This window comes from Thunnus thynnus, chromosome 7 (assembly GCF_963924715.1).
Source record: "Thunnus thynnus chromosome 7, fThuThy2.1, whole genome shotgun sequence".
In the NCBI taxonomy this organism is placed as follows: domain Eukaryota; kingdom Metazoa; phylum Chordata; class Actinopteri; order Scombriformes; family Scombridae; genus Thunnus; species Thunnus thynnus.
The window spans coordinates 25,349,041-25,366,474 of NC_089523.1; the positions used below are offsets into that span (position 1 = coordinate 25,349,041).

Here is a 17,434-nt window from a genome sequence, read left to right on the forward strand (position 1 = left end):
GCAGTGCTTACACCAAAGTACACATTTGCGTGCAGGTGATATGCCAATCCTTCCCATTAACTTCTGTGGAGAGCAGATGCTTCCCCAGTCTCACATCAAAACGTGTAAAGCGTTGGTCGGGGAGCTCTCCGTGGTGCTGAACCGGAGCAAACAAAGGATCCATTTTTATTTCGTTTTATTTTAATTCTATATCCACTTAAACGCACTGTGTATATCTGTGCCGTTTGTGATCCTGACGATCTGTGTACATCGATAGGGTTAACATGTGGTGAAAGATCTTCGTCTTTCTGCCCCGCCTCTTCTTTTCTTTCCCAGCGTTAACAGCGCACTTTCTGGCCTTGTACAGGACAAGTCATCCGCTGCTTTCGCTATCAGTCTGCTTTTCTTGTTTCTTTTTTATGTGTTTTTTTTGTTTTTTGTTTTTTCTAGTAAATGAAAATTGTTTGGCACAGAGCAGCTCAAATGGTCGTTGGGTCGAGATAACCTGTTTCAGCAAGATGAAACGATGGGGAATGCAAACTTTATTTCGGTTGCTTCTTTGTGCCAGTATTTTGCCAAGTAAGTTTCCATTCATTTCATTTTTAGTTTACTTCATCGGGTCTAAAATTGTGACTTGATAGAGGCTGTCTTAATGCCTGTAATTACTCGCTGTTTTACGTTTCATACGTAAAAACAAAAACAAAGAACAAACAAACTAACAAACAAACAAAACCACTTAAAAAAACACAAAAAAAACCTCAATTGAGAGAACGCGAGAAAATATCAAACACTGTTCCAGCACTGATGACGACTAGATGTTTCAAAATTTACATAAAATGTTGTCTATCGACTCAGATCCGCATCGATTGCATTTCATTTTACTAATGTCATTGTTTTAATATTTTATGGATGATCCATTTCTTCTCAGATTTTCATCCCTCTTCCACGCAAGCTGCCTCCCAGAATCCGCAAACTTGCTGCCAGTTGTTAAGGGATTTTGCTGGCATCATAATCCCGTAGACCTTCTTTGTATCCAGCTCAGAGGCTTTACTGAAACAGCAATTCAGGGTTAACATCTGGCTCTCACAAATCCATTGTTGACACTGGAAACTCGCTCCGTTTAGTGTTTTTAAATGATAGTGTTTTCATTTTCACAATTATTCATATATCCTCTCTCAGGTTGCCTGGTGATTTTGAGGTATGAATGTAGGATAGCATAATTAAAAAATATGAAAAATGGTATTTAAAGATGGCATATAGTAAGATCTATTGGTTAATAATTTCTATCATCACTGTTTTCACAGCACATGGATGTTTAATCTTCCTGCTTAGGCTCATTTTGATACTCATATGTTGTGTGTCCCTTGGATTAAGTGTTCAATGAACACATGCTACATTCCTCATACACAAGTTCAACAGAGAAGGTCTCCGCTGGAACATAATGGCAGATTTGCCTGATCTCTTCCTAGAGCTTTATGGAAGGGCAATCTAGCCTGACATCCCCTTTTTACCCTTCCACCATCTGTCATGTGTTCACATTTTCTCTCATGTTCTTGCTTTCTTTGAACCTCAGCATCCACATCACTGGCTTTGCTTTGAATGTTCCTGCCTAGAAATGTTGTTATTTAAACTCATCAGCTTCCATTAATCCAAAATGATCACACCAGAATGCCCTGGCTAAAAATCCTAAGTAAAATGTAATGTGGCACAGTCAACTGAAGTACAACAGGTGTTTTGTGGTGATATTGTTGTAAAATTGTTTCTATCCCTGTTACAGCCTGTTGGTGTGCTCATGGCAAATATGCTCAGAAGCTCCTGAAGGATTTATTCACCAACTATACTAGTGCGCTGAGGCCCGTGGAGGACACAAACATCATACTGAATGTGACCCTGCAGGTTACACTGTCACAAATTATCGACATGGTAAAACACAAGTCACTACAGTATTGTATGTGTGAGAGTTAGCTGTGCAGATACCCACACATTAGCATTACCATATCGGTGATGCCATTTTGTTTTCTGATCATATTTCTGTTTTGGCACCTTACATTTAACATGCCTCTTTTCTTTGTCAGTTATTTTAAATTTTTTTTTAATGATTTTCAATCTTTTACAGGATGAAAGAAACCAAATTTTGACTGCTTATTTATGGATACGGCAAGTGTGGGTTGATGCACACCTCAGATGGAATAAAGATGATTACGATGGACTTGATACCATCCGCATACCTAGTAGTTATGTATGGAGACCTGATATAGTCCTATATAACAAGTAGGTCGGACTGGTATTGGGTTAACCATTATATCATTATCTTACTATAGCTCTAGTGGGTCAGTATAAAAGGCACAAGCTGAACATTCCTTGAAGCTATTATTCATGGGAGTGTCCAGGCCTTGGTCTGCTTTTTATGCACCAGTAAAGTAACCAATAATTATACAGATGACAACAAAGAAAGACTAACACATATTGAAATTTTAAAATCAAAAACAGTTGAACCACTTCGATGACAAATAGGAAGAGAAGGCAAGGAAAGCTGAGTAGGTATAGGGTCACAGCTGATGCCATGTAGACTAACAGCACAGTGACACACAAACACACACTTAAGCAATACTGGTAAGCTATAAAATGCAGACACAACACTGAGGAATGAGTGCAACTCCCCCAAAACGTGTTGACTCTTCCCTCAGTGGGTATACTTGTGCCCTTTTATCCTCATCAAGATTTTTTCTTTTGAATCATTCTCCAGCTTCTCCAGAAGATTCAACCTGCTTGTACAAAATCTTCCAAATCTGATTTGAACAATTTGTTACTCTAATCTCTTTTTCCAGACAAGTTTTCTTTGTCTTTCAGTGCTGATGATCATTTCACTGGGCCTATGGACACCAATGTGGTGATCCGACATGACGGCCAGATAATTTGGGATTCCCCAGCTATCACCAAGAGCTCTTGCAAAGTGGACGTGTCCTTCTTTCCTTTTGATGCTCAGCAATGCAGGTTCACCTACGGCTCCTGGACCTACAACGGAAACCAGCTGGATATCCAGAACGCCATGGATAGTGCTGACCTGGCTGACCTGGTGGAAAATGTTGAATGGGAGGTGCTGGGTATGCCAGCTAAGAGGAACATTATTCTGTATGGCTGCTGTGCTGACCCTTACCCTGATGTGACCTACACACTGAAACTGAAGAGAAGGGCTTCCTTCTATGTCTTCAACTTGCTGATACCATGTGTGATGATCTCATTCCTGGCTCCATTGGGCTTCTACCTGCCTGCTGACTCTGGAGAGAAGGTGTCTTTGGGTGTTACCGTAATGCTGGCGCTCACTGTCTTTCAGCTGTTGGTTGCAGAGATCATGCCACCCTCTGAGAATGTACCACTTATTGGTAAGTTCAACAAAACAGGGTCAGAACCAACATGTGGATGACTGTACGCTACGCCTCTGTATGATGATTTCCTTTTCTTGTTCTTCTTCCACAGGAAAATATTACATTGCAACCATGACCATGATCACAGCCTCCACTGCCCTGACCATCTTCATCATGAACATACACCACTGCGGCCCAGATGCCAAGCCTGTTCCCAAGTGGGCCAAGAAGGTCATTCTGCAGTACATGGCCAGAATGTGCTTTGTTTATGAAGTTGGGGAGAACTGCTTGTCACCACAGCCTGAGAAACAGGAACCTCCACTCGTGAAGAACACCAACTGTACCATGAATGGCCAGGCAGGACCAGGCAGAGAGGACTGTGTCTTCAAAATGGAGAGAGGACAGGAGACAGTGGGCTCCATGGCTGCAGAAGAGAGAGAGGACATGGACCAGATGATGAGTCCAATGGGCTCAATTGGGAAGAACCCTACCAACCACTACAGCAGTTGGAAGAATGGCATTTTCATGAGCATGGACTGTGTAGATTCAGGGGGTCCGAGGAGATGCAGGAAGGGAGGTGTGAGTGATGGAGAGAGAAAAGACAGAGAGGTTTCCTGCAACACTCAAAGCAATGAGAGTCCGCTGCTGCGTAACATTGAGTACATAGCCAACTGTTACAGAGATCAGAGGGCCACACAGAAGAGGACTGGGGAGTGGAAGAAGGTAGCCAAAGTTTTAGACCGCTTCTTCATGTGGATATTTTTCATAATGGTGTTTTTAATGAGCCTTCTGATCATGGGCAAAGCCATCTAAATGCAGGACTGTTTGAAGGAGTCTAAATGAGCTGGTGTAGATACAGTAGCATAAAGGAGATCAGAGGTTAGTTTATGTACTGAAATGTATCCATTTATTAAAAATAACCTTCTGACTGCACTTTTTCCAAATGTCTCAGGTTTTAAGAGTACATATACTATTTTTTAAATTGCTTTGTTACAATTCTGCATGGATGTTCTTCTTATTAGAGGAAAAACAGAGAAAGCAAAACCAGAAATTGTATGGTATGGTAAAGAGAAAAGCTCCAATCTGGAGGACACAACCCACCCCCCAGTTTTCCCCCAATTGTTGCTATCTAGTATCCCTAACTTTCTCTCCAATGCTATGTGAAAGTTATTAAGCTCAGCAAAGAAATGGCAAATCAATAAAATTTTCTACAGATGCAATTTTGACCACAAATCACTGGTTCTTAATTTACTTTAATCATACGGTTACTGTTTTTCTATTTTGCACAACTTCTGATTTATATTTGAAGTGATGAGTGTCAAATATATGTGATATCCATTGCCACTACCATTGTACAATTTTTAACGCACATTTGTGCACAGCACTGAAACCAATTATTGACACAAAAGGACAGTAGTAACATACAAAAGTTAAATTTTGTCCTGATGATGCCCTGTGAACGATACCTCTTAATGGGGTCAGACTGATCATTGAGAGGGTTCCAAGTATTTCAGAAAGTTGGAAATTTTATATATTTTATTAAATTTAACCAATGCCATTCATGCTAGAATGACAACGAGGAGTTCTCAGGCTCCCAATAACCCCTGGATTAGAATACAATGACAACCCAAGCCCAATTTTCTTGTATATGAATTTGTTGTGGCAAACTTGTATCCTTAACTTTCTGATGCTGTGTGAAAGTTATTAAGCTCAGCAAAGAAAAGTCTGTTGGCAGATATTTTTTTTACAGGAGGAAATTCAATTACCAATCACTTTTGTGTTCTAATCATATTTAATTACATAGTATATAATAATGCATTTTAATACATTCACAAAACTACTGTAGGAACACAGAAATTAAACACAAAAAGACTATACATTTTGTCCTAATAGTGCCCTGAGAGCAAACTCACTCACTGAGGTCTGACTGAACACTGAGGTTTCAAGATAATTCAGGAACTTGGGAATTTTTAATTTAAATATTTTACTTAATTCAACCAATGTCACTCATGATAGAATGAAAATAAGTAGTTGTCAGGGTCCCATGAATCCCTGGATCAGAATACAATGACAAAGCATGTATAATGGTCATATACTGTAACATGGATTTTTTTTTTTTTTAAATTGTTGGAAAATAGAAATACACACACAAACACACTATTATATATGTGAGGTAAAAATCACAATTTTGCTTGGGTGGAAAATGTATCTTTACTATCATGACAGAGAATTGCCTAACTTTACAGAGGAGGCAACATGTTAAGAAAAACATTCAGATAAGGGTCTGTACATACAAGCAGAGCAGAACATCTTAATGTAACTCACATGGATTATCTCTTAAATCCCCTGGATCACCACCATTTGCTTTGCTTTTGATGTGTATTATCCCTGGCCTTTATGTTGCAAAATGGGTTATAGTGGGGCGGCACAGCTCAACATATAACAGTTGTTTATTTTGTGATAAAAGCACCAAATTTAGCAGATGTGTTGATAGATATATTGGGAACAAAACTGGATAACCGTGGTTGGTCAAATTTTCCTTTTCCATTGGACCCATATGCAATAATAGACATAGTCTAAATCCTAGTAACCCTGAGAACCAAATAAAATACTCATTCACAATTCTATGGATTTTTACAAAGTAATTGGTCCTTTCATTATTATAACCATTCCATTGAATCTGTGCCTGTTCCGTCCCCAGGACATTACGTGCATAAATATGCATGAAAAGCATCTGTATATAACATTATATTATCAAGCAAAAAGTCCTGCACTTTGTCCTAATTGCAATTTGAAGATACATCATGTAACACCTACCTAGAACACTGAAAAAACAGGATTTTAGCCTGTCCCCACTCTCTAACACTACTTCTGCATGAAATATGATTAGAGTTCTTCAGAAATCTTATTTTTTTGTAATATTGTGCGACTCTATTTACAATTTAGATATAAAATACATTTATCATTGGAAATTCATAATATGTTAGTTAAAATACACATTTTAGTCATGTCCCCAGGTTTTCACTCAGTCCTGTCCCTCCTCTAAAAATATGGGACATTCCACAAGTCACATGATCAACAGGAAGTAGCATCATTTGAGTCTCCTGAAGGCCATGGGAAGACCAAAAGTAAGTTCTTTTCTTTTTTGTTTCTTTTTTGGTTCTTTCTTTTTGAAAGAACCAGCACTTGCACCAAGGTGGACCATGCAAGAAGGAAGGTCTTTCCTTGGAAAAACTCAGGACAGCAAATACTGCCTACCTGAGCTGCTCTAGTGGAGCTGTTGACCAGGGTGTTCACATCTGGGGGAAGACACTGCTACCAGACCCTGTGCTGCCATCAACTGACTGGGGGTGGGTGAAGACAGAAGCAATGTATGATTTTGGAAAATGGCTGCTATGGTCATCAGAATGCCGGTCTGCAATGGCCCAATATCCATATTTCTTCTAAATATATTAAGCTATATATGTGCCAAATTTGGCGCTTTTATCACAAAATGAACAATTGGTTAGCTATGGTGCCCCACTATTATAAGTCTTCAATCTGAAGGCAAACAGTTTGAATGCTTCATCAGCAGGACTGTGATTTGAATACACTGTTATTTCTATTACTGAAAATCTGCATTGTCAAGTTCAGATAAGTTCAGAATTAAACTTGGAATACACTCTCAGCAGTATTTCTGTGAATACTCAGTACATTTCTACTTATTCAGAAATATCTTTAGCCTAATCTTGTAAAATTCTTCTAGTTCTTCAAGTTTTTTATCTTATAGGTTTTCTAAATAACAGGTACATACATTCTGTTGAGGTCATGCATCTGAGTGTGGGAGTGGAGATAAGTAATGCTTCAATACAAACTGAAATGTTAGAACAAGCCTGATGTGTTTACAGCATCTTAAATCATTTTAGCCTAAACAAATGTTTTATTATTTTATTAGCTAAGAGACACTGCAGGATTATGTCCCGCACACATTCATAATGTGGCCAACAATCTTTATTTCCTTTTATCTTAAGTCACCATTTAGCATAAGGGAAGCAAAAAAAGTTAAAAGCTCACTGTGTAGGACACTTTAGGATGGATTCAATGTCATTCAATAAGTAAGTACAGTAGCCTAGCTGCTGTTAATTTAGGATATGTTGATGTAAAATGAGTAAAAGTGTAAAAGTAAAAAGTAAAAGTTGATGTATTCTGTGGAGTTTAAGGGCTTAAGAATGTGATGTATTGCTGTGTATTTGTGTGAGCTTATACAGTTGCACATTGCATGCACAATATTATATGCACAAGTTAAGTTTTTTGTATTGTATTATTGTACTGTAGTGAAACACAGTATTGACAGCCTCTTCAGAGTGTAGTCTTTGAGTTATAAGCTGTTAATAATGATTGCACAACATGAAACATCACCATAATCCCTTCAACTGAAAATTATTCTTATTGATAGGAACATTTCAGCAAAGGTCAATATAAATTAAGATTTCTGTAAACTTTCCAACAATAAAAGTTATTCATAACACAGAACAGAGCACAAAACAAGGCCCTTGATGCTATTCTAGCATTAAGACACAAGAGGTTGGTAGAGAGCTTGTTGTGGGTGTCAGCACACAGGAAACTACTATCAACACTCATGGATTTATCTACAACACCATGACATTTGGTAACATAAGATTTTGGGTTTCCTATCCTGTTCATAACACAGAGAGAAAGTTTTTAAAATGTTGAAACAAATGTGATTGTGAGCCAAACTTTGGTCTTACTGTGTAAGTCACATCATCTGCAAGAGAACAGCTGCTTTAATGATCTACAGGAGTTGCAGACCTTCCTGTCTTCACAGAGGCAACTGAAAATATAAATTCCTTGCTGGTACCATGTAACGCTTTAAAAACATAACCATCTGTTTATAACAACATCTTTGTGTTCCTGATATAGACAGGTTTTAGTACAGGTGAAAACAATTATCCGTGTGTATGTCTATGTTCAAGCTGTATACTAACAACAGAAGACAGGAGGTGTTAGGCTGGTGTCACTTCTCTATGAAGTATCTGGATAATTTTAGCTCGTAATGACCTTGTTTGCATTCCATAAATGACTGGATTCAAATTAGCAGGAACAACATGAAACAAAATGTATGCAATCTTCCTTAAATCTGGGTGATCTGGGAAACGGTGCAATATGATGGTTAAAAAACCTGACCAAAGCATAATAAGATAAAGAACAAGGTGGCTCGCACAGGTTTGCAGTGCTCTGTTATTCAACTCTTTGTTTTTCTTGATCCAGCAGATGAGAGCTATTCTGAAATAGGTGACAGCTATGCTTCCCATTGAGCAACTAAACAGCAGCACAGTGAAAAAGAGTCCATAGATATTGTTGATGGACACATCCTCACAAGATAGCTTGAACAATGATGCATTGTCACAATAAGCATTTTGTATAAGCGATCTACAACGGGACAGCCTTACAGTGAGTCCTATTAAAACAGACACAAGCGCTAGTGACAGCCCCCATGCAGCTGCAGACAGCCCAAACACAGCTCTGGTGGTCATAATTGAGCTGTACCTCAAAGGGTGACATATTGCTACATATCTGTCAATTGCCATAATGGTGAGAATCATATGTGAAGCTGATCCGAATGTGTGGCTGTGAAAGGCTTGAGCAACACACTGGTTGTATGTGATAAACCGTTCAGTTGAAATGATGTGAGCCATCAGCTGTGGCAGTAGGACTGTGTTACCTATTAGATCATTGACAGACAGGTTACAAAAGAGAATGTACATTGGCTGGTGCAAACTCTTCTCAGTGATGATAACCAATAGAACTCCAATGTTGGAAAAAAGCAGGGAAGAGTAAACAAACAGCAGTAAGAAAAACAGAGGGTATGTAAACTTTGGAGATATGTTAAAGCCTTGGATCTCTAGGATATCACTTGACATTGACATGTTGCTTTCCATTCTGTTTTACCAGGAGGGAAACCTGAAAGAGAAAAAAGTTTTGATGGTAGTGACAGGTGGAAAAATGCTGCATATGATAAGATGTATAAAGGCAATACTTATTTATGGCAATTATTCATGCTTTTGTCCAAATATGCATCAAGTAAAAAATCAAAAGTATGATTAAGGAAATAAAACTTTTAATAATTCAATATAAAATCAAAAATGCTTTTTGTGTAGACAGTACTTACTACTTCGACTAATATTTTCAGTCCCTTCTTGTGCAGAAATACTTTAAACATCTAAGAACAAAAGTGTGCTGTAATGACAAGTACAAGTATTATAAAATTAACCATAAAGATGCAGAGTAGTCACATTATATACATTAAAGTGACATTAAATGTGTCAAAAATGATGTTGACCTTTGTCTTGTACATATATAAAATAAATGCACAACCTACAAGCAGGTATGGTATCGTATGTTGAAATAACACAAGCAGTTGTTCCAAGAGATGACAGTACCTTCCTTGCCTGTGGAGTTGGGAATCCCGGCTCAGCAGCATGATCTTGAGCTCTTTTATCATCAGTGTGACATATGTCACTGACTCACTGTCTTTCCCATTTGAGCTCCAGTGTTTTATTTAACAAGGCTTAGGCTTCTTGTAGATTCCTACATGTTTAGGCATGGAAATCAGTAGTTTGAAATGAAAAAGAGACAATTCAAGAAACCCCTGAGGACAGTGTATTGATTAAAAGGGCATCTGACCTCAATTATCCAAATGATTGTTGCACAATGGCTTGACTTTAATGAAATTGTAGACAAATCGACAAATAGCATAACAGTCAGGGTTTAAAATGAAAAGTTAGCTCTTAGTTCAAGTGCACATCATAGTTGATCTAATATATTAGTAAATATCAAGACAACAATCAGTGATTGACCAAAGCTCCAATCAAACTTTTCTGAATAAAGTCAGCTTAAAAGTAAATCATTAGGGTTCAAACCCCAAAGTAATTGGAAATGATGGGCATATGCTTCCCAAGAAACATGAGCCCAATCGGCCAGATGGTGGTGCTGCATTTAAGAGTTAAACTACCTAAAGTGACTTTTTTTTTTACACCTTTGTGAAGCCTGAAACTTGTTTTTGCTCGTTTTAGCTTGCAGCTTTAATTTTTGACGATTGCGCTATGTCCTTCTGTTGAGCACAAAAAGGTTTGAACCCATGAACTGCCGCTTGCAGCTATATTTCTAATTTGATTTTAATGTATTAACATTAAAATGTTACAACTATTCAGTGACCCAAAACTGAAATTGAGTTTGAACACCAGTAAGAAATATACATTTTCATTTTGACAAAAACATTATATTGATATGTAAAAGCCACTTACAGTGCCTTTATATGTTGGTGTTGTTGTTATGTATATAGGAAAATTTATTATATTGGGGTACACCTCTTGAGATGTATCATCTGTTTTCAACGGGTTTTCAAGACAAGGCACGACACAGAACATAACAATACAAAAGAAAAAAGACAATCAACTCAATAACAAAAATGGAAAAGAGTTACAGCCTTAGGATAGACAATATTATAAGAAAAAAAGATCAAACTATAAAGTGACAGTGAGTGATAACATTGCTGAAAACACATGCAATTCCTTTTAAAAAACTAAACATTTTTAAATAAGCCAAATGTAGACAGAGAACAAATACAGTATGTACATGTAAATTATTCAAATTGAAAGGAACCATACTTCCTCGGTGACAAATGGCCTCATAAAGATGAGCTGATCAGAGCGTCTTAGTGAGTAATTTGAAGTATGAGGGACAAAGAATTGTTTTAAGCAATAGTTAAAATGAATACATTTAAAATAAGTTGATACCAATGAATTTGTCATCTTGTATCGAGAGAGAGCCATATGCTCATAGAGAGCCTGAGCATATGAAGTTTTGTACAGTAATGCATAAAGAACATTCTAATGCAAATCTGCTGAGTCTATTATATATGACATTGAGTGGAAGAAGACTAGTTTTAGAAGGATTATGATAAACAATGGTTGCATAGTCCAGTATAGTATGTATCTGACCTCATTTAGTGTAAAAGGTACCGTAGAAAGACCACAGAAAGTAATTAGAGGATCAAATCAATTATCAAAGCAGCTCAGGGTCCATCATGTCCGTTTCTCATGGGTGAAATGATTAGTCTTTCCTAATATCCTAATGTCCTAACTGCCCTTTTGTGTGCATGAACATGGTTCTCTTTCCCAAAGGCCTGATGTGACCACTGCAGTGCTGTTTCAATTACATACTAATTGAAACAAATCTTCTGAGAAATACAACACATATGAAAAGGCTAAACAGTGCAATTGTGATATGTTTTTAAGTTAATACGATGTTTGAAATTATTAATTAAAACTGTTGATTTATTGCTAAATTCACTGCGGATGAATGGAAAAAAATCAAAATAATTCAGCAGTCTATTCTGTGGTTCATAAACTTAAAACTGTGATCTTAATCTGTTAAATTAAAAAAAAAAAATAACATTTAGTGTTTAAAGTTAAGAAATCAGTGTCAACAAGTTATGTCATATGCAACCTCACATGTTACAGCTTCCCACGGGTATTATTAAACAACATCCTTCATTAGCAAATAACAATCTCATCATTGTCCAGGGATTAATTACAATGTGAGACAGTTAATAACACATCATTTACTCACATCTCAAGGGGGCTCATTAATAAATGTGTTTTGACAAAGTAATGAGACATCTTGCTGATGTAATTCTGACAACTTGTTATGTATCCAGTTACATAATACTGTTGCAGTAGCGCTTTAACTGAAGAGTTATTGGAAAAGATCATTTCAGCCTTCAAAATTCAGCCTTTTTATGGTAATGGAAAACTAAAGAAGAGTAGGCTAGCTCCAGTCAGGCCTTCCCAGCAGAGCAAAAGTATTGTAGCACTATGTAGCACTACTTTGATATTAGACTTGAGAGTCCACATTTAATCCAACTCAATTACATTTATAACATTCAAACTCTGAGAAAGACATATGGTAGATAAAACACTAATTACAGTTACAGTAAAAAGAAAGAAAATATAAAAACAATATACATAAAGCCCTGAAATGTGGTATTACAAAGATGATATCGATAGCCCAGTTTCGAGGAATAGATTGTCCCACAGTGCAGGAGCCCTGATACCTTCAGTAAACTTAGTAATAGCAAAAAAACTTAAATGGTCCTACCTAGGGGCCTGTGATCAAACACATTATACCCCAACTGTGATCTCACACAAAAGACATAATACTTTGACAATACTTCATTAATCATAAGAAACAATGTTGATATTTGGTATTATTTCTTTACACAGTGCACAATAAAACCTGACATTACTAACATATGAAAATATCCTTCCATCACAGATTCATGACTGAATGTCTGAGCACATATTTATCAAAATCCTTCACTTATACTCCTATTCACAAATTTAAGAATAAAAACTATTTATCAAACCTTTTTTGTTTTCTTAAAAATGTTCTTAAACCTAAGAGTGGTCGGTATGATTTCGGTATGATTGTACAATATATTATTGGTCATGATGAATAATATGTTACTGAAGCAGTATTGAGAAGAGAGTAGTATAAGCCTATGTATTTGCATTTGAACATTAAATTGGTTGTTACACCACTTTTTCTATTTTTATTTATCAGGGATACAAACAAACAACAAGAATAAATCTGGCATTAACTTTTTTTTACAATCTAAGCATCTTTGTACCTCTGTACCAGCAGAATGTCTTGCAGCAGAATCTTGTTTCCATTTCAGCCAATTCCCTATACTGTTATTTATATATTTATACATCCAAGTAGAGGTAAACAACATTGCGCTCAACCAAAAACAAAAAGGGGGACTGGGGTGTGTGCAACCAAATTTGACTAAAAGGGAAAAATTGCCATAAAAGGAACAATCAAACTGATTTGGGTGTGCAAACCATTATTTATAAGAGTGTGCAATATGGCAGTTGTATGGTAAATGCATAACTCTAATTGGTTGAAGCTTTACATTTCCAGTAACATAGAATACTACTTACCAGGCCATCACAGTATAAATGTAGGTTAGGGTAAGGGTTTAATGTTGATTGTCCATTACTCATATTCTGTTTTATCTACTTAATTTCAAACAGTTCCTCTATGTGTTTCTTACCTCTTTAGCTTATTCCTTATGGTGCTGTCACTTGTGAACTACCATAATTTAATGATTTTCATTTTAATTAAATGATCTGAGGACCTTCTTAATTAATTATTTAGGTCATAAAGAATTGTAACCTAAGTAATTTGTGTGTACAAATTATTTTGCGGGAACTAATCGAAAATCGAATTCAAATAAAGAAAATCTTACTTTTTACTTTAGTTGTTGTTGTTAGTTACAAGACCCCAATACTTAATGCAATTCTGTAAGTAACCCTGACATTATTCATCTTTGCAAAGCAGCTAACAATCCCAGAGGCAAACGGTGACGTAAACAGGTTATGGTTATCGTTATGATGCCATTATATAAAGCTAGGTGGGCAGGGCAGTCCTCAACACTTCGTGCAGCACTGCTTGTACTGCAAGTGGCTTGTTCTTTTGTGACTGCTTTAGACATTGAGTCAGTTTCCGGTGATGAAATTCCATGACTGTTTTTCTCCTTACTAATCAAGCTGAAAATGGAAAACAAATCTTTTGGGTTCAGCTTTGAATTAACCCTGGACCCATTTGTTATTCCACCTGGAGGAAAGTATCCTGTATTCTTTTTTGGTATTACAATTTATTGTTTTGGCATTTTTTGCAACCTGACCTTACTGACGTTGATCATTCTAAAGAGGAACCTTCATAAACCCATGTATTTCATCCTGTTTAATCTTCCTCTGAATGATCTGATAGGCATAACTGCAATGCTACCAAAAGTGCTTTCAGACATTGTAACCGAAACTAATAAGGTTTACTATCCTCTCTGTGTTTTACAAGCATTCTTACTCCATATGTATGGTGGTGGTATTCTGTTTATCCTAGCAGCAATGTCTTTTGATCGTTATGTTGCCATCTGTATGCCATTACGCTACAGCTCCATTATGACACCCAGAGGTGTTACTTGTATTATCTGTCTAGTTTGGGGTCTTGACTTTGTCTTGATTGTATCACTGTTCTCTTTGCAGACAAGGCTTCCCAGGTGCAAATCTGTTATTATGAATGTCTTCTGTGATAACCCATCTCTTCTGAAACTCACATGTGGGAACACAACTGTTAATAATATCATAGGATTATTTAACACAGCTGTCATGCAAGCTGTAAGTGTGTCTGTTCAGGCATTCTCTTATGTTAAGATTCTGATCACATGTGTGGTCACAAGGAGGTCTGATGCAAAGACAAAAGCTATCAACACGTGTGTTGCACAGCTGGTTATATTGATCATATTTGAGGTTGCGGGAACTTTCACAATTTTATCTCACAGGTTCAAAAATGTTTCAACTGACCTGCAAAAGATAATGGGCATGCTAATATTTCTTGTACCCCCACTTCTGAATCCAATTGTATATGGGCTGTATACTCATGAAATACGAAGCACTTTCCTTAAAGTCTTGAAAAATAGAGCAACCATTTAAATCTTTGCACAAGGTGGTTCATGGCATTGAAGTTTGTCTTTTTGAGCTCCAATCATGATTGTAACACTGTGCTATCTCAGGAACATTTTGGTAGTGTAAACAATATTGTGGAAACAATATCAGCTATACATGGAACCATAACAATCTGCATGATCTTCAAAGTGTACTAAAATCTAATTTTTGCTCTTTGTGAAAACTCTAAATTCTGTATGAAAATGCAGTTTTCTAATGTAGGACAGGACATTTTATTGTGAATTTGAGCTGTACTGGTTGAACATTTTGTAAATGAAATTCTTCTTCAATCCAACTTACAAAAAAAATGTTTTGCACAGTATAAGGTGGGAACATCTTTAGCCCAGTCAGTGACACCAATTCAAGTTTTAAGAGTTCTAGTCTGACAATTGATAATGTTCGGTGGAACTGGTTGAAATATATATGTGTTTTAGTTGACTATTTTTGCTTGTTACAACTTGGAAAAACCTTTCATTATGATCTCTTCTTTTGTGTTTCTGTTGGTGTGTACAGTGCTTTGTGTTGTTTAAGTGCAATAGCTTGTAATTCTAAATTGAGATATTGGTCTGATACTGCACATAGTCTTATATGTAGTCATTTAAATAACCTTTCCATTTATAAGTCTTAGTAAAGCTGCCTCTAAGCTTTACTTGGCCTTGTCCTCCTCTCATTTGACGGTATGTTTTAATGTTGTGTTTAATCTTTTTTTTTTTTTTTTAAAAAAGAGAGTGCTTATGTTTGCCTTGTTGTTTGTTAATAAAATTCAACTATTCTGAAAAAATTCACTTTTATAATATAATATATTAAACTCAGTCAGATGAAAACTCGTGTCAATAACTATTTTTTCATACATATCAAGAAGCGAAGTAAATAAAAGAGTAAAGGGGCTGTTTTGGGGCATCCTGGTTTGTGCTTGCGTTTCTGCTCAGACCAGACTACCTCTTATCACAACTGAATAACTCTGAATCCAGGACTTTATAGTAGATATTGATTAGCTACTATGGAAAAGACTTAAAGATACCATATTCCTAAATCATTACGTAATGGTTAGTTCATAGATATCTGTGAATTGGCATACTGACCACATTCTTCCTGAAATGTTCCTGATTAACTCCAAGTCAGACACTGAGCGGCACAAAACTAGTAAATACTCACTTTATTACTAATTATTTAAACTCTAGTTACTATTTTTGTGTCCCCCTGAGGTAAAGTAAAGCATCACCCCAAAAACTGTTAAGTAGCTTCTGAGTTTTTACTGGGGAATTCACAGTTAGTGCCTTAAATACAAGCCACATCCATGTAATATTCAGCAGCATTAGTAATATTTGTTTATAATAGATAATACATAGACAATGCTGGGAAATGATGGATTAAACTCAGTTTGGATCCCATCTGAGTCGTGTTTGTGTTGTATGTGAAATTAGTTTGTAACTCAGTGTTCAATAAATACAAGTAAAATCAATAAAACTGGCATTGACCATTTGTCCTTTACTACACTGGAGCTTAAACACTCCCTGCCAGTAAAACTGATATTTTCATGCTCAAAATCAGAGGTCGTCTTAGCAAAATACAAGGATGATTTGAAAGAAATGTTTCTGGAATGGCTATCAAAGTCTTTTCTCACTAGCTCTTACAGTATGAAATCAGATTTGATTGACAGGTTAGACTAGTGATTATAATGAAAATAAAATATATAGCCATTATGATTATACTAATTCAGTTTATGGTCCACACTGGATGAATTTCATACTTTTTTCATGAGATGGTGTTGGTCTACTATTCAACTCATAAGAGTGCAACTTTGCATTATTAGTTCAAAATAAACACCTATACCTTCCTTCTGTCACATTTTGCTTTTTTTTAGGAGTGGCATGTATTTATTTTGACAACAACTAAAGAGCTATAACATGTATATTTGTTTTGCAAAGTTGGCAGGTAGCTAAAAGAGTAACTAGTAAGCAAGTAAGCTATCTATCTAATATGGAAGCATATTGCATTCACCAAAGAAAAAAAATGGAGGCCTTATTTGTAATTATGACTTCTGTAGCTTATAATTATGACAAAAGATCTCATAATTATGACAAAAGATCGTATAATTAGAAGAAGCCAGATTGGATGCATTTCAGATGCATTACTTTGTCTCAATTAAGCATCCTGTCTCGGTTTAGCTGCTCACAAAGGAACAGTGACTTTGAGCAGGTCAGAATATGCTGTCAGCCTGAACAATCCCAACGATTCATCTACGTTGCTCAGTGATTACTCAGTTTACAACTCCCGGTTCAGAAAGAGAGTGGATAAGATCATGTCTGACCCCTCTCACCCCTGCCAGCCCCTCTTCCAAAAACTCCCCTCTCAGAGGAAAATAACATCAAGAGCCCCCAGAATCAAGAACACCGGCCACCTCCGCAGCTTTCTTCCCCAGGCAATGGCCATCTTTAACATGGACAGTAAAAGACTGTAAACATAGCAAGACTTCACCTCCATATCTCATTCAAATTCATATTGTGTATATTGTGTCTTTGT

The 17,434-nt window shown here is 36.5% G+C and overlaps 3 protein-coding genes across 3 annotated transcripts; 2 read left to right on the top strand and 1 right to left on the bottom strand.

The window, feature by feature from the left end:
- The first annotated feature begins 16 nt into the window (after positions 1-16).
- Positions 17-4,555, top strand: chrna10a (cholinergic receptor, nicotinic, alpha 10a). The gene is made up of 5 exons (XM_067595152.1): positions 17-558; positions 1,757-1,902; positions 2,096-2,250; positions 2,830-3,362; positions 3,457-4,555. Exons 1-5 carry the CDS (start codon positions 399-401, stop codon positions 4,155-4,157), a joined length of 1,695 nt encoding a protein of 564 aa, XP_067451253.1. The 5' UTR covers positions 17-398; the 3' UTR covers positions 4,158-4,555.
- A 3,792-nt stretch (positions 4,556-8,347) lies between these two features.
- On the bottom strand, positions 8,348-9,283 carry LOC137186766 (olfactory receptor 52N5-like). Its single transcript, XM_067595816.1, has one exon. It carries the CDS (start codon positions 9,281-9,283, stop codon positions 8,348-8,350), a length of 936 nt encoding a protein of 311 aa, XP_067451917.1.
- A 4,680-nt stretch (positions 9,284-13,963) lies between these two features.
- On the top strand, positions 13,964-14,899 carry LOC137186890 (olfactory receptor 52B2-like). Its single transcript, XM_067595920.1, has one exon. It carries the CDS (start codon positions 13,964-13,966, stop codon positions 14,897-14,899), a length of 936 nt encoding a protein of 311 aa, XP_067452021.1.
- Positions 14,900-17,434: the final 2,535 nt, after the last annotated feature.